The sequence below is a fragment of the Manis pentadactyla genome, chromosome 11, assembly GCF_030020395.1.
Source record: "Manis pentadactyla isolate mManPen7 chromosome 11, mManPen7.hap1, whole genome shotgun sequence".
In the NCBI taxonomy this organism is placed as follows: Eukaryota; Metazoa; Chordata; class Mammalia; order Pholidota; family Manidae; genus Manis; species Manis pentadactyla.
This window is the reverse complement of record NC_080029.1, coordinates 54529031-54553770: the sequence shown is the minus strand read 5'-3', so window position 1 is coordinate 54553770 and position 24740 is coordinate 54529031. Positions and strand designations below refer to the sequence as shown.

The following is a 24740-nucleotide window of genomic DNA, read 5'->3' as shown; positions in this document are numbered from 1 at the left end:
CTGGAAGTCTCTAAACCAAAATATCTCTTTTCAAAAATAGATTAGTTATTAGTAATCAATTAGAAAAATATTTGGATTCTGATTTATGGGATGGGAATTGTATGTGATTCTTTACGATTGGTAAAACAATTAAATTATGAATGAATTTAACACATTAGGAAATGATATTTACTTTCACACGATCTCAGTGTAAAACTAACAACTTTAAGGCTACTTAACCTTAAATCATAATTATCTTCCTATAAAGCTGTGTATGTATCTAATTATTTGCAAAGATTTTTAATTTCTTGCTCCTAAATAAGTCCTAATTTGAGTTCCTCTTTTTAATCCTCGCGTATCACTCTTACTCATTTCTTACCCACTTAGCCTCGTAAGATTTCTCTTCAGCTTCAGTTTCAGTCACTAGTCCATATCCCACAATGCAGATCTGACTGTATTGCCCAACCTCAGTTTATTCAGAGCATTATTCCATGATCTGGCCCCTGCCTACCTCTCCAGTCTCATTTTTCACTTCCCTCTTTGGATCTTGTGGTCTATTTAAATCAGACCACCTTTGGTACCATTTCCTATCTCTTTGCAGTTGCACATACTATTTCTTTTGGATGAAATCTGTATTCCACACCTTCCACCATTCAGCTGTGAGAATAGCTCAGTTGCTTCCTCTGAAAAGCCTTCCCCAGGTCACAAGCAAAATTGATCATTACCTCTTTTGTGATACCGGTATATTTTGCATTGACATCTTTATAATGGTATTGCAATTATTTTACTTTTTTGGACTCTCAAATTGATTCCCAGAGATTATTTACCTCTTGATTACCAACCAAGTGCCTATCATAATAATGAATGCCCAACTCAACCATGTGTGCCTGGTGTACTGGCTTCCACAAAGCTAGTTTTCAACAAAAAGATAGTTAACTCTACTTGGCACAGGGAAACAGTGTATATGTGTGTGGTGTCTAAAAGATCCCAACTGGAATCCAAATTTGATATTTAATAACTATATTTCATGAGCTGTGAAGGTTGCTTCACTGCTTTGAACCTTAGTTCCCTCATCTGATAATATAAACCTTGAAAGGATGGTGAAGATTTAAGTATATAACATGTATAAAGGAGTTAGTTCATAATTGGCACTTGGTAAGTATTTGTTCCCCTAAAGAGGAAGACACAAATAAACATGACACACAAACTTATGTTGAAAGCCTTTTCTAAAGCTGGTCACCCCAAAAAATTATAACTTCACAAATATTTATGTTTGGAGAGACATGTTTTTGCTAGATTGTGTCTCTAGTTTATAAAAATGGATTCCTTTTTTGGGAGAATATCTTTGGAATTAGAAAAGAGTATATTTAGAAAACCTAGATCTGAGTTTCCCTCTGACCCTGGTTGTATGAACTTGTGAGTCATTTAAGTTTTAGTAATGTGATAAGTCTTACAATATTTGCAATATTCATTGTTTCCCAAACTTGTTGAATATTCAATGTTTCTGAAAACTTGCCTAATCCTAGGATTCACCAGGAATGCGTGTAACATATAGATACTACAGCTTCACCTCATACCTAATGAATCAATCTTCTGGGTTAGAAATTTATATTTTTAACAAGTTGTTTATATATTTCCAAGATCACATTTTGGAAACATTATTACTGAATTCACTGCAAGATATTCTGGTTACATTTAATATGCCTCCAAAATGTAAAATTTGCTAATGGCTTAGGATTTTATAAACTTGGGTTTACATTTTTTTTGTTTTAAGTGGGATAGTTTGTTTTCAGTAAGCAAGTGATTGCTACAAGTTTATTGTTAAATTGGTAAAACATAAAAATGATAATGTTCAGAATAATGTAGAAACTATAAATCCAAATAGTCTTTATAACAGCATTTCCAGTAAATATTGTGCTAAATGTCCTAAATTATATTATAGAAAGTTTTTTCTGCAGCATTAGATTCTTAACACCTGTTAATAGAAAGCATTTCCACCCAAAGGTAGTATCTTTATGAGGCTTACTTTATGAATTAACTATCAAAACTAAGAATTTAGAAAGATATCCATGTTATTCTAGGAGGTCTCTATCATTTTATACCAGTTTTTTAAATCATTTTTCTATGAATTTAGTTCCCTTCTCTCTACAGTCTCTCTGGCCCAGCTGCCACCAGCCACCTCCTCTCCCCACCATCCTGTTTTTACTAAAATACCCACAACAATATTAAAAACACTGTATTTTATTGCTACTTAATGGTTTATATATAAACAGATAGTGACACAAATAAATATATATATATATATATATATATATATATATATATAGTCTAGGATTTTCCATTTAGTAGACAGTTTGTGGTTTTAACAGCTGCAAAATATTAGTATATGGTGGTCAGTTTAAATATTCAAATGCAGGTTAAAATTTTTGGTATTGTTAAAAGGAAGCCTGCATTCAAAGTTTTGATTTACTCTATTTTTTATTACAAATATAACATTTTGGTATTTACAATATGTAGATGCTATGCTAAGCCCTTTATGTGTATCCTCATAACAATGCTGGAAGAGGTACTACTTTATCCCTATTTTACAAATAAGGTTAAGTGTCTTGCTCAGGCATCTCTCAAGATACAGTTTTAAATCTATATTTAAAATTTTTCTTTTTTGCTTTAAAATTTAAAATGTCATTTAAACATCCAATGCCTATCATAGTCCTCAACTATATTATTTATGTCATTCAAACATTAAATTTTTTATTTCATTGTAATGTTAAAGCCTGTTTTATAAAATGTTGTAGTGTAGCTTATAATAAATGTTCTCATTGTCTGCTAGTAAAGTAGAAAGTATTACAAAACCTAAGATATAAAGCTACTATAGTGTTATAATTTTTAATATTATGTTACTGACATTTTTGAAAGGCTGAAGGCAACATAAATTTAGTGGGGAGATATGTACCTGTCTATAATATTAACTAAATCATTAAAATAAATATTTTATGTATTTTATTTTATAGGGATTACAACATCCAGTGTAAGCATAATCGGTCAGCGTATGAACTATGGGTTTGGATGTGGTGATTTTGAAGATGATAGGTCACATGACATTTCACCTAGTGTTTTAAAAATACAAAATAAGGAACGCCCAAGACATTGTAAGCATACAAAAGGTTAGTAAATTTCATGATGTTAATTTTTAAGACTGAATGTCTCTAAATCAGAATCCTCCATAAACATGCCAGAAAGAAAAATTAACTGAGATTTCTCAATTTTGAGAGTTTTTTTCCTATCCTGCTGCTGATGTGTTATTGCTTAAATAATTTTGCTGAATAGGGGAACACATAGGTTTATGAAATGGTTTAATGGGCTTTCCTGGGGAGCCAGTGCAGGGAAGTGACTGCCCAAGAGGTTTAGGACTAGGGAATCTCTGCTGACTCTACCCGCCACCAGCATACATACACATTTTTTATAAAACATTTTAGTATTAAGGTGGAGAAATCATGTGAGTTAATGGCTCCCGCATGCCTACATAGGATGTAATCATGGAGTAAAACTGTGAAAACAGGAATATCATTGCCCTGTGGAAGAACCTGGGAAACTACCTTTGTTTTTTTTACTTAGAATAGCAAGTAACACCTGTGTGACTGCTCTGTCCATTTTTTTCAGAAATCCTATTAAAATTGCATTTTAAAAATTTCTTCTAGGGTAAAGAAGTAGTGATTTTGAAGGGCATATTTAAATAAAATAATTAGAAGTGACCTATATTTAAGCATTTAATCCATCAGTAAGTGTAAGGAGCTGTCACTTCTTTATGTGTAGCTACTTTGGTTGTAATAATAATTTTTGTTCTTGCTGACCATTTGAAGTCATATATGTGCAGGCAATGAGGCATTTTAGTACACGCATATTTTTTGTGGAAATACATTGAGTAATAGGAAACTTGATTTGAATTTTTTTGTAAATTTCTCAGAATTTATGTGATTCATGGGTAATTCAATATCTGTTTTGTGGAAGCAATCAGTTTTCCATTGTTTTTACAAAGGAGACTGTCAGGGTTTATCATATTTACTTACATATTTTCTCATTTAAGAAAATGAAATCGAAAAAATACTTTTCTTCCTAAAAGTAACTGATACCCTAAAGTATCATTTTTAAATTTTATTTTCTTTTTGAATTGTTTTTAAATAATTGCTGAATGTGTTCATTTACAACTAGTGGCATCCTTTTGTGGACAGCAGAGTCATAAATACTAGTATCTCTTGACCAGCAGGTATTTCTACTCCAAACAATTATTTCACATTCACACTTACAACTCTAACCCAAATGCCTGCTAGATCTGTCTGGTCAACATGAATAAATATGTTCAAAAACCAAACATACTTTCTTTTCCAGACCTACTGCTCTTCTTTTGTTACTCATTTGTATCAGTAGTACTACAATTTTCCCAGTTATGGAGACTTCTACTCACCCTCCCCGTTCAGTGACTCATCCTACCAGTTTCTCTCAGTTTAATTTGGACCTTCATTACCTCTTGCATGGACAATTACAGTGGCTTTTTGATTAGACATCTTACCTCTTATTTCCATCCCTTTTTAACTAGGGTGCATGCTATTCCAGAATTATCTTTCTAAAGTACATTCATAATCTCTTCCATACTCAAAACCTTGAGTGGTTCCCTATTTCCTACAGAATAAATTTCCTACTCTGTAGCATAATTTTTAAAACCCTTAGTAGTCTTGCCTCAGCTTAACTTTCTTGCATTTCCTCTAACTGTACATCTTTTTGTGCCCTATGCACCAGCATTCTTAATACTAGAAGTTTTGTTAGTTTGCATGTACAGTCTGCCTAGATGTCCTATCTCAATCTTATTGTGTCCAGATCATGTCTGCTTTTTTAATACTGGCTTAAAAGCCATTTTCTTAGAAAAACTTTCTTTACTGGCTTCAAAGCCATTTCTTAGACAAATCCATACTACTACTCACTTTCCTGGTCTGCAGTAATATAAATTACTTTAAGACACTGTCATCTTTATATCCCTATTATGCTTTGTATATAATGATGTTCAGTGTGATATTTTAAAAGAGTGATGGTGAGCTAACCAAAACTTACAGTGTAGCCTTGGGGACACTCACTCAAAAATATGTCCTTAGATAATTGGTTAAAGTAAATACTGAGTGCAATGTTGAAGGGAATAAAAAGACTTCCAGGGAGGAGCCAAGATGGCAGCATGAGTAGTTCAGCAGAAATCTCCTCCCAAAAATATATATTTTTGAAAATACAACAAATACAACTATTCCTAAAAGAGAGAACAGTGGATATAGTACAACAGCGAGGCTACATCTACATCCGTGAGAACTCAGCATCACACGAAGGGGGTAAGATACAAGCCACGGCCTGGTGGGACCGAAGCGCCCCCCCAACCTAGCTCCCCGTTGGGAAGAAAGGAGTCGGAGCAGGGAGGGAGAGGGAGCCCAGGACTACTAAACAACCAGCTCCAGTAATACACAGCAGGAGCGCAGACACATGGTACACGGTGTGCTGGATATTAGATAAACGGAAAAAGCAAAACCTGCAAGCAGGTAACCTCACCCGGCTCCCCTGGCACAAAAGAAAAGCGAGTGCTTTTTGAAAGTCATAATGGGACAGGAACCTCACAGCTGGACGAAATCATCCCAGCACACTCAGCCCAGCAGCAGGGAATCCGGGGAGCTCTAGGCGACCTAAGCCCCTGGGTGGCAGTGCAGCTCTGAAGCCCTGACAGCCATAAGCAGCCTGCCAGTTGTTCCCCCAGCTGGCGTGGACCCCAACACACCGACCCAGTAGCGGGAGATGGGCTGTGCATGCTGGCGGTGCAGGTGCAAGGGGGACCTAGGAACGGCCGCATGAGCCGGTGGCAGCAGCAGCAGAGGGGCCCGGGAGTTGCCGCACCCCAGCAGGCACCCAGGGTCTCCTCCCAGCGCACAGCTGCCCAGGCCAGACTCAAAAGTCACCAACAGTGCACAGCTGTCCGGCGGGGGTGCCGCTCTCACAGGAGAGCACACCCGGCATGCCTGCCACTCCCCGCAGGGCTCTGCGCTGCCCTGCTGGATACCCAGCCCACAGCAGCTTAGGGGATTAACCCGGAGGCTGTTTCAGGAGTGTGGGTGAGCGACACAGGCAGCGAAGAAGGGCAAGGCAACCAGCAAGCAGGAATGGGCTTTGTTTTCCCAGCTGACACACACGCTACCTGCCTACAGCTTCCTCTATCACCATGAAAAGGCAGAATAGTTTGGTCCAGTCCAGAATAACCCAGACAATCCCTGAGAGAGGGCCTGGGGAGATAGACTTAACCAATCTCCCCGAAAAATAATTAAAAATAAAGGTCATAACCATGCTGATGGATCTGCAGAGAAATATGCAAGAGTTAAAGGATAAATTTGTGAGGGAGAATACAGAAATAAAACAATCTCTGGAAGGACTTAAGAACAGACTGGATGAGGTGCAAGAGGCCAATAATGGAATAGAAATCAGAGAACAGACATACAGAGAAGCTGAGGCACAGAGAGATAAAAGGATCTCCAGGAATAAATCAATATTAAGAGAACTGTGTGACCAATCCAAATGGAACAATATTTGCATTATAGGGGACCAGAAGAAGAAGAAGAGACAAAAATGGATAGAAAGTGTCTTTGATGAAATAATTGCTGAAAACTTCCCCACCTGGGGGAGGAAATAGTCTCTCAGACCATGAAAGCCCACAGAACTCCCAACACAAGGGACCCAAGGAGGACAACACCAAGAAACATTATAATTAAAATGGCAAAGATCAAAGACAAGGACAGAGTATTAAAGGCAGCCAGACAGAGAAAAAAAGTCTCCTACAAAGGAAAACACATTAGGCTATCATCAGACTTCTCAACAGAAACCTTACAGGCCAGAAGAGAATGGCATATTTAATGCAATGAAACAGAAGGGCCTTGAACCAAGAATACTGTATCCAGCAAGATTATCATTTAAATATAAAGGAGGGATTAAACAATTCCCAGACAAGCAAAAGTTGAGGGAATTTGCCTCCCACAAACCACCTCTACAGGGTATTTTAGAGGGACTGCTCTAGATGGGAGCACTGCTAAGGCTAAATAGATGCCACCAGAGAAAATAAAATCACAGCAAAGAAAGCAGACCAACCAAATACTAACTAAAGGCAAAAAATAAAATCAACTACTCACAAAAGCAGTCAAAGGAAATGCAAAAGAACACAGAATAAAACACCTAACGTATAAAAAAAGGGGGAGAAGGAATAAGAAGGGAGACAAATAAAGAATCATCAGACTGTGCTTGTAATAGCTAAATAAGTGAGTTAAGTTAGACAGTTAGATGATAAAGAAGCTAACCTTGAAACTTTGGTAACCACAAATCTGAAGCCTGCAATGGCAATAAGTATATATCTTTCAATAATCACCCTAACTGTAAACAGACTGAATGCACAAATCAAAAGACACGGAGTAACAGAATGGATAAAAAAACAAAACCAACTATATGCTGCTTACAAGAGACTCACATCAAACCCAAAGACATACACAGACTAAAAGTCAGGGGATGGAAAAAGATTTTTCCTGCAAACAATAGGGAGAGAAAAAAGGAGGTGTAGTAGTACTGGTATCAGACAAAATAGACTTCAAAACAAAGAAAGTAACAGGAGATAAAGAAGGACATTACATAATGATAAAGGGCTCAGCCCAACAAGAGGATATAACCATTATAAATATATATGCACCAAATACAGGAGCACCAACATACCTGAAACAAATACTAACAAAATTAAAGGAGGAAATAGAATGCAATGCATTCATTCTAGGAGACTTCAACACACCACTCACTCCAAAGGACAGATCCACCAGACAGAAAATAAGTAAGGACCCAGAGGCACTGAACAACACACTAGAACAGATGGACTTAACAGACATCTACAGAACTCTACACCCAAAAGCAACAGGATACACATTCTTCTCAAGTGCACATGGAACATTCTCCAGAATAGACCACATACTAGGCCACAAAAAGAGCCTCAATAAATTCAAAAAGATTGAAATTCTACCAACCAACTTCTCAGACCACAAAGACATAAAACCAGAAATAAATTTTAAAAAGAAAACGAAAAGTCTCACAAACACATGGAGGCTTAACAACATGCTCCTAAATAATCAATGGATCAATGATCAAAGTAAAACATAGATCAAACAATATATGGAGACAAATGACATCGACAGCGTAAAGCCCCAACTTCTGTGGGACACAGCGAAAGCAGTTCTAAGAGGAAAGTATATAGCAATCCAGGCCTAACTAAAGAAGGAAGAACATTCCCAAATGAGTAGTCTAAAGTCACAATTATTGAAGCTGGAAAAAGAAGAACAATGTGGCCCAAAGTCAGCAGAAGGAGGGACATAATAAATATCAGAGAAGAAATAAATAAAATTGAGAAAAATAGAACAATAGAAAAAATCAATGAAACCAAGAGATGGTTCTTTAAGAAAAAATTAAAAAAACAGATGAACCCCTACCCAGACTTATTAAGAGAAAAAGAGAATCTACACACATCAACAGAATCATAAGTGAGAAAGGAAAAATCACGACAGACCCCACAAAAATACAAAAAATTATTAGAGAATACTACAAAAATCAATATGCTAACAAGCTGCAAAACCTAGAAGAAATTGACAACTTCCTAGAAAAATACAGCCTTCCAAGACTGACCAAGGAAGAAACAGAAAATCTCCCAATTACCAGCAAAGAAATTGAATTGGTAATCAAAAAACTACACAAGAACAAAATCCTTGTGCCATATGGATTCACTGCTGAATTTTATCAGACATATAGAGAAGACATAATACCCATTCTTGTTAAAGTTTTCCAAAAAATAGAAGAAGAGGGAATACTCCCAGACTCATTCTATGAAGCCAGCAACACCCTAATACCAAAACCAGGCAAAGACCCCACCAAAAAAGAAAATTACAGACCAATATCCCTGATGAACATAAATGCAAAAATACTCAACAAGATATTAGCAAACCAAATTCAAAAATACATCAAGAGGATCATACCCCATGACCAAGTGGGATTCATCTCAGGGATGCAAGGATGGTACAACATTAAAAAATCCATTAACATCATCCACCACATAAACAAAAAGAAGGACAAAAATCACATGATCATCTCCATAGACGCTGAAAAAGCATTCAACAAAATTCAACATCCATTCATGATAAAAACTCTCAACAAAATGGGCATAGAGGGCAAGTACCTCAAAATAATAAAGACCATATATGATAAACCCACAGCTAACATCATACTGTATAGCAAGAGGCTGAAAGCTTTCCCTCTGAGATCGGGAAAAAGACAGGGATGCCAACTCTCCCCACTGTTATTCAACGTGGTACTGGAGGTCCTAGCCACGGCAATCAGACAAAACAAAGAAACACAAGGAATCCAGATTGGTAAAGAAGAAGTCAAACTGCCACTATTTGCAGATAACATGATATTGTACATAAAAATCCCTAAAGACTCCACTGTAAAACTACTAGAACTAATATCGGAATTCAGCAAAGTTGCAGGATACAAAATTAACACACAGAAATCTGTAGCTTTCCTATACACTAACAATAAACTAATAGAAAGAGAAATCAGGAAAACAATTCCATTCACAATAGCATCAGAAAGAATAAAATACCTAGGAATAAACCTAACCAAGGAAGTGAAAGACCTATACCCTGAAAACGACAAGACACTCTTAAGAGAAATTAAAGAGGTCACTAACAAATGGAAACTCATCCCATGATGCTGGCTACGAAGAATTAATATTGTCAAAATGGCCATCCTGCCCAAAGCAATATACAGATTCGATGCAATCCCTATCAAATTACCAACAACATTGTTCAACAAACTGGAACAAACAGTTTTGAAATTCATATGGAACCACAAAGGACCTCGAATAGCCAAAGCAATCCTGAGAAGGAAGAATAAAGCATGGGGCATCTCGCTTACCAACTTCAAGCTCTACTACAAAGCCACAGTAATCAAGACAGTTTGGTACTGGCACAAGAACAGAGCCACAGACCAGTGGAACAGAATAGAGAGTTCAGATATTAACCCAAACATATACGGTCAATTAATGTATGATAAAGGAGCCGTGGACATACAATGGGGAAATGACAGCCTCTTCAACAGCTGGTGCTGGCAAAACTGGACAGCTACATGTAAGAGAATGAAACTGGATCATTGTATAACCCCATACACAAATATAAATTCAGAATGGATCAAAGACCTAAAAGTAAGTCATGAAACCATAAAACTCTTAGAAAAAAACATAGGCAAAAATCTCTTGGACATAAACATGAGTGACTTCTTCATGAACATATCTCCCCGGGCTAAGGAAACAAAAGCAAAAATGAACAAGTGGGACTATATCGAGCTGAAAAGCTTCTGTACAGCAAAGGACACCACCAAAAGAACAAAAAGGCATCATACAGTATGGGAGAATATATTCATAAATGACTGATCCGATTAAGGGTTGACATCCAAAATATATAAAGAGTTCACGCACCTCAACAAACAAAAAGCAAAAAATCCAATTAAAAAATGGGCAGAGGAGCTGAACAGACAGTTCTCCAAAGATGAAATTCAGATGGCCAACAGACACATGAAAAGATCCTCCACGTCGCTAGTCATCAGAGAAATGCAAATTAAAACCACAATGAGATATCACCTCACACCAGTAAGGATCGCCACTATCCAAAAGACAAACAACATGGAGATAAATAGCCTCCCGGCTGCTCCCCCTCCCAAAAGACAAACAACAACAGATGTTGGCGAGATTGTGGGGAAATGGGAACCCTCCACCACTGCTGGTGGGAATGTAAACTAGTTCCACCATTGTGGAAAGCAGTGTGGAGGTCTTCATAAAGCTCAAAATAGAAATACCATTTGATCCAGGAATTCCACTTCTAGGAATTTACCCTAAGAATGCAGCATCCCAGTTTCAAAAAGATATATGCACCCCTATGTTCATCGAAGCACTATTTACAGTAGCCAAGAAATGGAAGCAACCTAAGTGTTCATCAGATGAATGAATAAAGAAGATGTGGTACATATACACAGTGGAATATTATTCAGCCATAGGAAGAAAAAAAATCCTACCATCTGCAACAACATGGATGGAGCTAGAGGGTATTATGCTCAGTGAAGAAAGCCAGGCAGAGAAAGACAAGTACCAGATGATTTCACTCATATGTGGAGTATAAGAACAAAGAAAAAACTGAAGGAACAAAACAACAGCAGAAACACAGAACCCAAGAATGGACTAGCAGTTACCAAAGGGAAAGGGACAGGGGAGGATGGGTGAGATGGGAGGGAGAAGGGCGGGAAAAAGAAAGGGGGCCTTACGGTTAGCATGTATAATGTGGGGAGGGGCTCGGGGAGGGCTGTGCAACACAGAGAAGACAAGTAGTGATTCTACAGCATCTTACTATGCTGATAGACAGTGACTGTAATTGGATTTGTAGCGGGGACTTGGTGATGGGTGGAGTCTAGTAAACATAATGTTCCTCATGTAAGAAAAAGAGAGACTGTGTATCAATGATACTTTAATAAAAATATACGGTGTATATTAAAAAAAATAAGACTTCGAGTAGAAATACTGGCAGTGAGAATTCATTGTATTCATTTTGCAAGAAACCTCAGATTTTTTTTTATGATTAGCTCTCAGAATCACCTTTTTTTCTTCTCATTCCTCTCTGATGCTTGTTCCTTTGAGCCTGCTTATTTTCTAGAATAATAACCTAGAGCCCTAATTAATGACTTGAGAAAGTGTTTAATGATGGATGCTTGGAGTATTAGCAAACTGGATTCCGTATGTTAATATTTTCTCTTTCTCTATTTGAATAATTGGACAGAAGTAGCGAAAGGGATTATATAAGGCCAATTTATATGTGAAGAATCTTTTAAGCATATTTTTAAGCATTCTTCATATTTTAGAATTGAGACTTAAGTGATATTTTTCAATATTTCTTTAGAAGAAAATACGGTTTAAAAAGTAAAAGTATCATTAAAAGTGATTAGTTTTGTCAGCTTCTATGATAAATGCAGTTCAGTTACTTGAAGATAACATGTCCTTTATATATTTCTAATTATTCAATCATCTTTTCGTAGTTTAGGTATAGATTTTATGTTTGTGGACTATTGTTGAGTAAATTTTTCCATTTACTGGTATCTGCTTCCCTTTGTCACTGAACAGCTTTTGGGGCTACCTGATCTATCTGTTAGTTGGCTCTAAATTTTATTTTGCTATTCATTTTTCTTCCTTGTAATATTCATCTAACATATTTATTGAATAAGTACTATGTGCCATAGTAAGAGGCTGTACATAAGAATGATAATCAAAACTAAACAAAGGTCCTATCCCCATAGAATTTACAGGCTAGTAAGAGAGAAAATAATTAAATAATCACAAAATGAAGTAAAATTAACCTAGAAAAATACAGATTGCTGTAAGATTGACTTGATCTGTTTTCAGGGGTTAGAGGCTTTCCTTCATGGTTATCCTTTTGTTTTTCAATTATCATGGAGTGATTATTCTCTTGTATATGTTTCCCTCTTAACCCTGTCATGCATAAAGTCCTTAACGGAAGGAGGGTTTCTTTTCTCTTTAGTGCCTAGTCCATCTAGGTATTTTAATGGTAAATATTTATTGAATAATGAACTTGTGAATAAATTATAAATTCATTATATTAAATAAATTTTTTAAAGACCACATTACAATATCCTAAAATACCATATAATAAGTTAGTATTTTTAAATTTGGGTTTGTTTCTTTCTTCAGAATTTACAGTGTCATCAAATTCACAGCAGATTTCCAGTTTTGACTTCACATCTACACATACTTTATCAGAAGACTCAGTAGTAGTTGTTGGAAAAGGTATTTCAAAGTTACTTAGCTTTTTAATTGTATGTGTTCTTCACACATAAGCAAAGCATATCAATAAAGAATAGTGTGACTTACATGTTGAATAAAACTCTATCTTTAAAAAATTATTAAGTTGAAAGACAGAAGTGAATACCTAACTTCACATTTATACCCTGTAACAAAACTACAGTAAATTCATGTCAGTAATTTTCAGAGAGATGTATTATGTGACAGCTGCAATTTAGGTACTTCTAAAGACACTTTTAGGATAGCTAAGACATTTTTACTATAGTTTAAATTCAAATGGTATCTTTATTAGTTTAATCAGCATAAATATAATATTATGATCTCCTATACAAAATCTAGCCATCAGAATTAGCACGCATTACATATTTTAGGGGGTGGTTAGGGGAGGGGACCTTTGAACAACATATTTGCAAAAATTATTTTGAACTAATTGGGTTTTTCAGTTTTATTGAGGTATATTGACAAATAAAATTTCAAGATAATTTAAAGTATACAATGTGATAATTTTTAATCCATATACATTGTAAAAGGATTCCCCCATCGAGTTAATTAACACATCCCAGCTAGTTCCTTTTTTAATTTAAAAACTGCATGTGATGATAGACATTGAGGATATAATTTTATTTTTGGTAAATAGAATGAAATGCTTGAAAAGCTTTCCTAAATTCTTTCCTTGATAGAGTCTCATGAAGTTAATTTAAGGCCCTCCTCAGATTGCCAAACTTATTTTCTGTTATTCCTCTATTTGCCTTTTGCCCAACCAAACTAATTTAGTGACTTCACATATATGCCGTACACTTGTTAAGCTCTGCTTATAAGCATCCCTATCTCACAGGATGTCCTGCCCTCTTTCCTCACTTGTCTGTCCACATTCACTGTCTTCCAACCCCTGCTCAAATCCTTGCTCCTTGAAACCATCTTAAACATCCAAATCACACCAACCTTTCTTGCATGTGACCTCAGCACTTGAAATAAGGAGTTCTCATTTGATATTATCATGAAATGTTTTATGATACCTCTTATGTTATCATCCTGTTAGAGTATTTGTTTTTATATTTTATGATTATTTAATATGTTTTTCCCACTAACTGTATTGTTTAGTTCTTGAAGACAAAAGCCTCATCTTAAACTTTGTTATTCAGAGTGACATCACATAAATACTTACAATTTGGTGGTTGGTTGATTTCAGGTGTATTTGGAAATCCAAATTCATCACTGGCAGCTTCCTGCCAATCAATGAAATCTTCTGTGGAAAATGGGGATACATTTCCAATTAAAGAAAGTATTGAACCACCATCAGGGATATATGGAAAAGCAGTCACCCAGAGTATTCCATCATTTGTTGATGTTGAGAATGAAAAAGATGTAAGGTTATTTACTAATTATTAGGATAAATTCAAGCTTATAATACATCATTCTTTTGTGTATATCAGATATGGGGTGGTAAGTGTTTGGATTAGAAGTTTTGAAATCTCAGGGTAATTGGAATTTCTGATCCTTAGTCATTTGAATAATAGATTATTCTTCTTTCCCACCAAATATGTTCTCATTCTGGTGTGAAGTGTCTAGTGTACTTTCTACTATACATGTGCTTTATATACATGTATGTTTGTGTATGTATATATCCAACAATTTTCTGATACACTTCAGGAATAACAGGCTAGTACCCTCAGGTACAAATTTAGTTGTTTATTAGCACTGTGTGATTCTGTTCTATTTTAGAATTCCTTAAAAACTAAAAAATGTACAGTTTATTTTGTGTATAGATATTTAATGGGTATGTATAGTTGTCTAAATTAAAATAGTTTTCTTAAATGTCAAATTCCATGAATACTTTCAGATACTTTAACTTTTGTATGCAGATTAAAGTTTCTATTACAAAATCTACTTATGACAAGATGAGACAGAGAAGAAAAGAGGAAAAAGAACCTCTTGACATTAAAGATTGTGAAAATAAGGAACAGAATCCCTGGGAACAATTTAAACATACAGGTACTAAGAAAATAGCATCTGAAAGTAAGTGGGACTTCTGGTGTGTTTTTTTAACTAGTAATATTTTAAAGCCACTACTATGGTTTAACTGAAGGTATATGGCTAAGACATCTGTTGAACTATAACACCAAAATCTGCAAGACCCAGAGACCCAGTAGCTTCTAACTCTTATAATATTAATTATTTCTCATAAAAAAGAAGTTGACTGATTGTTTTTCTCCCTTCTAGACTTAAATGTTTTTGGAGATGAAGTGGGGATATCAAAAAATGAGTGTTCCCTTTTAGCAAACATTGCTTTCAGTCCTCCATTGAAAGCAGGGACCAGTTTAAAAAGGTCAGCATCTTTAGTTTTTTCAGATTCAGGTAAGTCACTTGTTTAAATGTGAATAATGTCACAAATGCTTGTTACAATTGTAGAAATCACATGTGGTACAGAGCATTTGTGATGGAAAGAGCACTAAAACTAGTAGGAGTCAGCTGACAAACTTGACTTCTTAAGTATCAGTTGTGCCTTTTAATTAGCTTTGCTTCCTGGAAATAGGGCTCAGTTTTCTGCCCTTACAAATACCTAAAATATCTCAGGTCCAGATTATCTCAGAGATCTCTCTCATGTTTCTTGGAGATACTCCTATCTCACTAAAGAGTGTACCCCATTTTATAGCTGAGGTAACTGAGACTGTGAAGTTGGTGTATATTATTAGATCATTATTTTGAAATGTTACTGCATTTGTCATTTATTCAGCCTACTATTGAGTGCTCACCAAGTTCTATTCTTAGACAAGAATAGTCTCCATGTTTGCTTGTTTGTTTGTTCGTTTTTAATATTGAATAGATCTTACATATAGTAGCAAGTGGGAAAATCAGAGGTTGAAATAAAAATTGTGTGAACTATAATAAACATTACGGATTATTGCTTGTTATTTTTATTGTTAATTATTCTAAGAAATAATCTGTGTGAATTAAACATTCTTAAATACATGTTAGGTCTAAAGTCTAGATATCAACAAAAAACCCACAAGGTACAGAAAAAAATAAACATATAATTTTAAATTTGGACAACATACTTAACCTCTCTCAAAGATAAATATTAAACAGATTTGAGCTAGATAAATGTCTAAGGTTCTTCCTAATTCATATTTCCTTTATAATGCAAGTAGTATAGGAAACATCCTAAAATTCTGTATTCTTAAAACTAGTAATTGTTGAGAGTATAACTGATGAGAGGTGTTAGGGTGTTAGCCTGTAAAATTATTGGTTAAACACGGTCCTAAGAACCAGTTAAATGTAGGCATTTGTGAAGTTTAAGCCTGTTTGTTAGCATTCTCAAATAATTTCACTATTCATTTATTAATAAGGGAGTAAAACACATAAAACTTCCTACCTAAGCCAGTAAGAATCCTGGGCTGCTACTATTAAGAGTAGGAATAGAAGTGCAGATAGTAGCAAATAGTACAAATTGTAATAATCATAAATTTTTAGGTATTCATTCATTCATTGTTGCTAGAAACAACAAATTTTATGGTTTTCGCCTATGATGTAGGCTTTACAGATTTTGTTTTTAAGTATAAAGAGAGTACTTCCTTGAAGTCACCCTTGTATAATTTGAACTGAAGAATATGCTTACACGTTAAATACAAAAAGTGAGAGTAAGCTTTTAGAAACGATTTTAACAATTTCACATTGCCATGATAATTTTATTTTGTAAAGTATCAGTCTTCAAGAGTAGAAATTAAAAAAAACTTAGCTTGAGCAGCACTGCTTTAGATTGATATTCTATATAGCTCTATTTCCATAATAATATTTGTTTCATTTTGTTTCATTTCACCTTTTTCATGTAAAAACAGTAAAGATACTAGTATAACCCTGAGGTTAAAAATTTGTTGTTTACCTGCATCTCTTCCTAATGAGTTACGCTCTCATGAGGGTGGTGGTGGAGTAGATACACAGAAGGAATTCTTAAATCTTTAGCAATACATTCTTCATCTGTAATGGAAGAGTAATAATAATTATAACATAGGGTTGTTAAATGAATCAAATAAGATATTATAAATGAAGCACAATGCCAAGCAAGATCTCAATAAATGATGGTTAGTAGTGCTATTTTGTATTTGCTATTCTTTCTGGGCTATGAAATTACAAGGCTGGGGGATTTTATTTATATACATCAGTCTTACATATGAAACCTAAAGAGGGTACATATAAGTCTTCAAAAAAGTAAAGTGAATCTATTTACTATATTCTTTTATTGTCACATAATCATCTTCATACATGATTTACCCTAACAAAAACTAGTACTAATGTATCACTGCAGTAATCCAAAATATCATATTTATCTTTTTGAATATCTCTTCTTATAAGGAATGTGATAAATTTCTGGAAAGCAGGGATTCTGTCTTAGACTTCTTTATACGAAATCAAAGGTGATAGTGGACCTAGATCTAAGCTGCCTTTGCCACTCATTAGCATTGAGACCGTGAACAAATTTCTTTGCTTCTGTAAAACTCATTTTCTCTCAGCTGCAAAGCAGAGATAATTAGAGTATATGTTTCACCTTTGTTGAGAGAGTTAAGTATAATAAACTTTGTAATGCATTTATCATAAGATCTGGCACCAAGTACTTAAACAAATGTTAACTAATATTGTTAATACATCATTGCCTTTGGATTTTAAATGATGCATCTGAATATGTAATTAGTATATAGTATCAGGTGAAATTTCTTATATTTGTGTATCTCATGTATTTCATATAACATTTTCTTACAAATAACATGGCTGATAAATACTTTTATGAGATCATTTTCTAGTGCCTAATATTATCTTTTTAAAAATATTTCTTAACTTAAAAAAAGGTAATAAATCTTTACCCATTTACAAAAACCATTATACATTTTATTTGATCTTTTTTATCTTTTCCTTCCTAACACCTTCACTGGACATGTGTACAGTGCCCTCAGGGCATTATCTGAGCACTCAGTGACAGTGATTTGTTTCCAAACATCTAGGGTAGTGCCTTACATGTGGTAAATTGTTGGTAAAACTAGTACCAAAGGTTGGTATTTTTAGAATTATATATATACAGATGCCATGAAGCTTCATTTTTAGTTGTTACTTGTATAATAAAAGAGGCATATATCCATGTGTTTTTGCAAAATAATATAATTCTTATTGACTTTAGCTCTTAAAGCTAGACTTTGTTATATGACACATGACTGAAAATCCACTTACATATTTATATTTAATGTACTTCAGTAACTTTGTATATAAAAAGTAAAGTTTTAAATAGTTTTAGTATCTGGGCATTATAATTTTGTTACTGATTGAACTAATAGTAATTGTTTCTGTAAGAAATATTCATAGAGTCTGTAGTAAGAAGACCATTTGTATACCTTTGTATCAAAGTTCTCCAATGCTTTATTAATACATTTTTTTTTATTTTAGGTGAAGCATCTCCTGGAACCATTTCACAGTATAAAGAAAGGATATCTCCTGTCACTCAAAGTCCAGAGATAATGGACTCATCAGAACTACGGCCATTTTCCAAACCAGAAATAGCACTGACAGAAGCTCTCAGACTTTTAGCTGATAAGGATTGGTAAGTTCACCATCCTTAATTTAAAACTAAGCTGAGTCTTAAAAGTTTTCTATAAATTTCTTATTAAAAACTTCGAAATATTTCCTATTAAAATAGTCTTTAAAGTGATCATTTTAGTCCTTTACCAAGTCTGAGTTTTTTCAACTTCTAATGTAGCTGAACTCTGGTCCTAATAGTACTGTATTACCAGTTATATTAAAATATATATACCGTAAGGATATAGTTTAGCTTTATTATGGATTACACAAATCTTTTGGTATTGGAATATAAACTTCCCTATGTCTCCAAGTGTTTCTCTGTGAAATACATCCTGTAACAACTGTGGAAATACTCATCTGTTCCTACCACAGCTGCTGCAGCCACCCAGCCAGATTAGCCAGTAACTTAAGGCATCCCACTTGCCTCAGCTGCAACATCCGCTAGCGGCCCTTGTCCCATTTCCTCCCCTATTCCTTCAGTATCTCTCTCCATCCAATCCTGCACATCATCATTAGTTTTGCTTCTCTAGTAGAGCATATTCATCAACATAAAAATGTTCTAATAAAATGTGCTCATTTTTTAAAAACCTTCCTAAACTGCACATCTTCGCATTTCTTTCCTCCATTTTTAGCAAAAGTTCTCAAAAAGGCTGACCCACTGTCTCTACTTTTTCACTTCATATTCTCTTCTCTTCTTTAATTGGCTATCAACCCTATCCACCATGACCACCACTTCACTAAAACTGCAAAAGTGACCACTTTACTAAATCTACACTGGTTGTTTATTAGTCTTCATCTTGCTTAGCCTTTCAGCACCATTTCACAGAGTTGACACTCCCTTTTCTTGATCCACTTTTTTTTTTCAACTTGGAAAAATCAGAGTCTCTTGGTTTTTTTCCTACTTCAGTACTTCCTGATTCCTTCTCATCTGTTTGAACTTCAAAACTGAGGAGTACTCCAGAATTCAATCCACTAGCTTCTCTGTCTACATTCATTCCATACATCTGTACATGTCTCTGTCACAACTATTCAACTTTTATGTTGTAGTGCAGAAGCAGCCTTAAACAATATGAAAACAAATGTGCAAGGCTTTTTTAATAAACTCATTTTAAAAAATCATGGGGCCAAATTTGGTCTGTGAGCCATAGTTTGCCAACCCCTTTCTTAAGTTATTTCATTCATTTCCATAGCTTTAAATTCCACCTATACTCTGACTTCTCATAAATATATGCCTGGATCTCTGGTATCTTCAGCTCTAGACTTTTAATCAAGCTACCTACTTGACACTTCTTCTGGGATGCCAATAGACATCTTAAATTGAACCTGTCCAAAATACAGCTCTTGATCCTCCACTTTCTGCCAAGAGGACTAACAGGCATTAGGTTTGCCTTCACATATGAAACAACTAAAGAAATCATGTAAAATATATGAAACAATAGCTTTCAAAATACTGTTCACCAGACAATGAAAGATAATAATCCATGAAGATGGAAAGAAGTAAGGTGAGCACTACAATTGCCTGGCTTACTTCCTGCAGAGTTTCCAGGTTATAGCTCAAGGAGGGGAAAACCATGTAGATACCAGTGGAGATGGAAATGGAGCTGGGAATTTGTGGAGGCCAAGGTAGCAAGAGTTTGCGGGCAGAATGCCAGAGAGGGTAGAGCTTCACAAAGAACTCCAGAGACAGAGGATTCTTCTCAAATATTTAGCTGATTACTTGGTCAGGGCATGCAGGTGAGTAAATTACCTGAAGCTAGTGCAAGGACCACTCGGAGAATTTGCAAGGAACCATCTCCGGAGCATATACAAGGCCAAGCATACTTCTGATTTCCACCAGCAGAGTGGAAAGTCTCATAATTCACAGGGCATTGAGTAAAATAGAAGAGTTTTGCTTCATAATGTGATAAACATTAGGACTTTGTTGGGTCCTGCCTAACAAAGTGTAAAGCAAGGCCTGAAAGGATCAGACTTCCCAAATAACTTAACTGCATCCCAGAACAAAGCTAAAAAATATTTATAAGAATACTAAAATATCTAATACAAAAAATCCACAATGCCTAGCGTCCAATACAAAATTAACAGGCATGCAAAGAAGCAGGAAAAGACAACACATAATGAGAAGAAAAGCAAACAGTTAAAACCAATCCAAAAATGGAACAGATGACAGAATTAGTTGACAAGGATGTTATGTTTATAATTCTATTCCATGTGTTAAAAAAAGAGCTACAGGAAAGACCTGAACAGAGAATCATTGAGCTATTCAACAACTTGCAAAATCCCTTTTGCCATACAATGGAACATGATGGAGAGAAGCGAATCTCATCATATTCACCTTGAGGGTATTATACACGATGTGTATGCAGGGGGTGAGAATCATACGTGCCATCTTAAATTTCTTTCTGTCAGATCACTAATAAAGAGAGTCATTTACAATGATAAATGGGTTAATTCATCAAGAGGACAACAATCTGGAACATTTATTTACCATATAATAGAGCTTCAAAATTATTAAGCAAAAACTGCTAGAACTGCAAGGAGAAATAAATCCACAATTATGGTTACAACTTCAGCAACCCTGTCTCATTAATTGACAGAACTAGTGGAAAGAAAATCAGTAAGAATATGAAAGAGTTGAACAATAATATTGACCAATACGACCTCATTGACATTTATAGAACACACCACCTAAAACTGCAGAATTCCCATTCTTTTCAAGTCAATAAGAAATATTTACCAAGAAAGGCTGTTTTTCTGGAACATAGAACTAGTAATTTAAAGAGATTCAAAACAGCATTAGACTCATAGACACTGAGAAGTGACTAGTGGTTACCAAGGGGGAGGGGAGTGGGTAGAGGTGAGGGGGAGGGAAAGGGAGACTATTGAACCACTGTGATGTACACTTGATAATTAAAAAAAAAAAATTGTCAAAAATAAGAAATTTTCCAATATATTTGTTAAAAAAATCCACATATAAGTGAACCCACAGTTCAAATTCACACTGTTTAAAGGCCAATTGTATTTGGAAACTAACACACTTATAAGTAACCCATAGTTCAATCTAAGAAGAAATCAAAAGGGAAACTAGTATTTTAAATTTAATGAAATTAAGAATGTGACATATCAAAATTTGTGGGATACAATTAAATTAGAGGGAAATTTGTAGCATTGTAACACAATATTAGAAAAGAATAAAAGTTTTATATTGGTTACCTCAGGTTTCACCTTAAATAAGAAACAGAAGAGCAAATGAAGCCCAAAATAAGCAAAGAAAGGAAATAATAAAGACGAGTAGAAGTCAATGAAACAGAAAATAGTTAAGCAATAGAAGAAATCAATGAAAGCAAAACTGGGCTCTTGGAGAAGATAATAAAAGTGATAAACCTGATCAGTGAAAGTGATAAGCCTCTTATCAGACTGATCAAAAACAAAAAGAAGAAACAAATTTCCACAACAGAGATAAGGAACATCACTACAGATAATACAGCAATTAAATAACACAGAAATATGATAAGCAGCTTTATGCCCATAAATTCAACAACTTAGTGAAATGGACTCATTCCTTGAAAGATAGAACTACCAAAACTCCCTCAAAAAGAAATAGACAAAGTGTGTAATCCAATATCTATTAAGGAGATTGAATTTGAGTTTAAAACTTTCCCACAAAGAAAACTCTAGGCTTGGATGGTTTCACTATTGAATTATAGCAAGTGTGTAAGGAAAAAAATCAGTTCTACACAGAATCCTAGAACATTGAAGAGGCTAGAGTACCTCCAGTCTCATTCTTGGAGGCCTGAATTACCTGATACCAAAACCATATGAAGACAATAAGAGAAAACTTATTGTCCATGTTATCTTATGAATATAGATGCAAAAAATTCTTAAGACAGAACTTCTTTTTTTGGTATCATTCATCTACAATTACATGAGGAACATTATGTCTACTAGACTCCCCCCTTCACCAAGTCCCCCCCACAGACCCTATTAGTTACTGTCCATCAGCATAGTAAGATGCTGTAAAAGCACTACTTTCTTCTCTGTGTTGCACAGCCCTCCCCGTGCCCCGCCCCCCACATTATACATGCTAACCGTAAGGCCCCCTTTCTTTTTCCCGCCCTTCTCCCTCCCTTCCCACCCATCCTCCCCAGTCCCTTTCCCTTTGGTAACTGTTAGTCCATTCTTGGGTTCTGTGATTCTGCTGCTGTTTTGTTCCTTCAGCTTTTCTTTGTTCCTATACTCCACATATGAGTGAAATCATTTGATTCTTGTCCTTCTCTGCCTGGCTTATTTCACTGAGCATAAAATCCTCTAGCTCCATCCATGTTGCAAATGGTAGGATTTGTTTTCTTCTTATGGCTGAATAATATTCCATTGTGTATATGTACCACATCTTCTTTATCCATTCATCTACTGATGGACACTTAAGTTGCTTCCATTTCTTGGCTATTGTAAATAGTCCTGCAATAAACATAGGGGTGCATCTGTCTTTTTCAAATTGGGCTGCTGCATTTTTAGGGTAAATTCCTTGAAGTAGGATTCCTGGGTCAAATGGTATTTCTATTTTGAGCTTTTTGAGGAACCTCCATACTGCTTCCCACAATGGTTGAACTAATTTACATTCCCACCAGCAGTGCAGGAGCGTTCCCCTTTCTCCACAACCTCGCCAACATTTGTTGTTGTTTGTCTTTTGGATGGTGGCGATCCTTACTGGTGTGAGGTGATATCTCATTGTGGTTTTAATTTGCATTTCTCTGATGACTAGCGACATGGAGCATCTTTTCATGTTGTCTGTTGGCCATCTGAATTTCTTTGGAGAACTGTCTGTTCAGCTCCTCTGCCCATTTTTTAATTGGATTTTTTGCTTTTTGTTTGTTGAGGTGTGTGAGCTCTTTATATATTTTGGATGTCAACCCTTAATCGGATCCGTCATTTGTGAATATATTCCCTCATACTGTAGAATGCTTTTTTGTTCTATTGATGGTGTCCTTTGTTATACAGAAGGTTTTCAGCTTGATATAGTCCCACTTGTTCATTTTTGCGTTTGTTTCCCTAGCCCGGGGAGATATGTTCATGAAGAAGTCACTCATGTTTATGTCCAAGAGAATTTTGCCTGTGTTTTTTTCTAAGAGTTTTATGGTTTCGTGGCTTACATTCACGTCTTTGATCCATTTCGAATTTACTTTTGTGTATGGGGTTAGGCAATGATCGGGTTTCATTCTCTTACATGTAGCTGTCCAGTTTTGCCAACACCAGCTGTTGAAGAGGCTGTCATTTCCCCATTGTATGTTCATGGCTCCTTTATCATATATTAATTGACCATATATGTTTGAGTTAATGTCTGGAGACTCTATTCTGTTCCGCTGGTCTGTGACTCTGTTCTTGTGCCAGTACCAAATTGTCTTAATTACTTTAGCTTTGTAGTAGAGCTTGAAGTTGGTAAGCGAGATGCCCCCTACTTTGTTCTTCCTTCTCAGGATTGCTTTGGCTATTCGAGGTCCTTTGTGGTTCCATATGAATTTTAAAACTATTTGTTCCAGTTCGTTGAAGAATGCTATTGGTAATTTGATAGGGATTGCATTAAATCTGTAGATTGCTTTGGGCAGGATGGCCATTTTGACAATATTAATTCTTCCTAGACAAGAGCATGGGATGAGTTTCCATTTGTTAGTGTCCTCTTTAATTTATCTTAAGAATGTCTTGTATTTTTCAGGGTATAGGTGTTTCACTTCCTTGGTTAGGTTTATTCCTAGGTATTTTATTCTTTTTGATGCAATTGTGAATGGAATTGTTTTCCTGGTTTCTCTTTCTATTAGTTCATTGTTAGTGAAATGGACTCATTCCTTGAGTGAGGAAAGCCTCAGATTTCTGTGTATTAATCTTATATCCTGCAACTTTGCTGTATTCCGATATCAGTTCTAGTAGTTTTGGAGTGGAGTCTTTAGGGTTTTTTGTACAATATCATGTCATCTGCAAATAGTGACAGTTTGACTTGTTCTTTACTGATCTTGATTCCTTGTATTTCTTTGTTTTGTCTAATTGCCATGGCTAGGACCTCCAGTACTATGTTGAATAACAGTGGGGAGAGTGGGCATCTCTGTCTTGTTCCCGATCTTAGAGGAAATGCTTTCAGCTTCTCGCTGTTCAGTAAGATGTTGGCTGTGGGTTTTTCATATATGGTCTTTATTATGTTGAGGTACTTGCCCTCTATACCCATTTTGCTGAGAGTTTTTATCGTGAATGGATG

General features: G+C 35.4%; 1 protein-coding gene across 4 annotated transcripts in view; it reads left to right on the top strand.

The window, feature by feature from the left end:
- TOGARAM1 (TOG array regulator of axonemal microtubules 1) overlaps positions 1-24740 on the top strand; it is a 68360-nt gene that overhangs the window by 26375 nt on the left and 17245 nt on the right. For 3 of the 4 annotated variants that reach the window (XM_036881350.2, XM_036881349.2, XM_036881348.2), the window contains 6 exons: positions 2991-3143; positions 12827-12922; positions 14127-14302; positions 14800-14929; positions 15158-15292; positions 18368-18521. In XM_036881350.2, the coding sequence (XP_036737245.2) occupies positions 2991-3143; positions 12827-12922; positions 14127-14302; positions 14800-14929; positions 15158-15292; positions 18368-18521 (844 nt within the window). The remainder of the gene's footprint in view (positions 1-2990; positions 3144-12826; positions 12923-14126; positions 14303-14799; positions 14930-15157; positions 15293-18367; positions 18522-24740) is intronic. The other variant, XM_057488487.1, reaches the window with a different exon arrangement.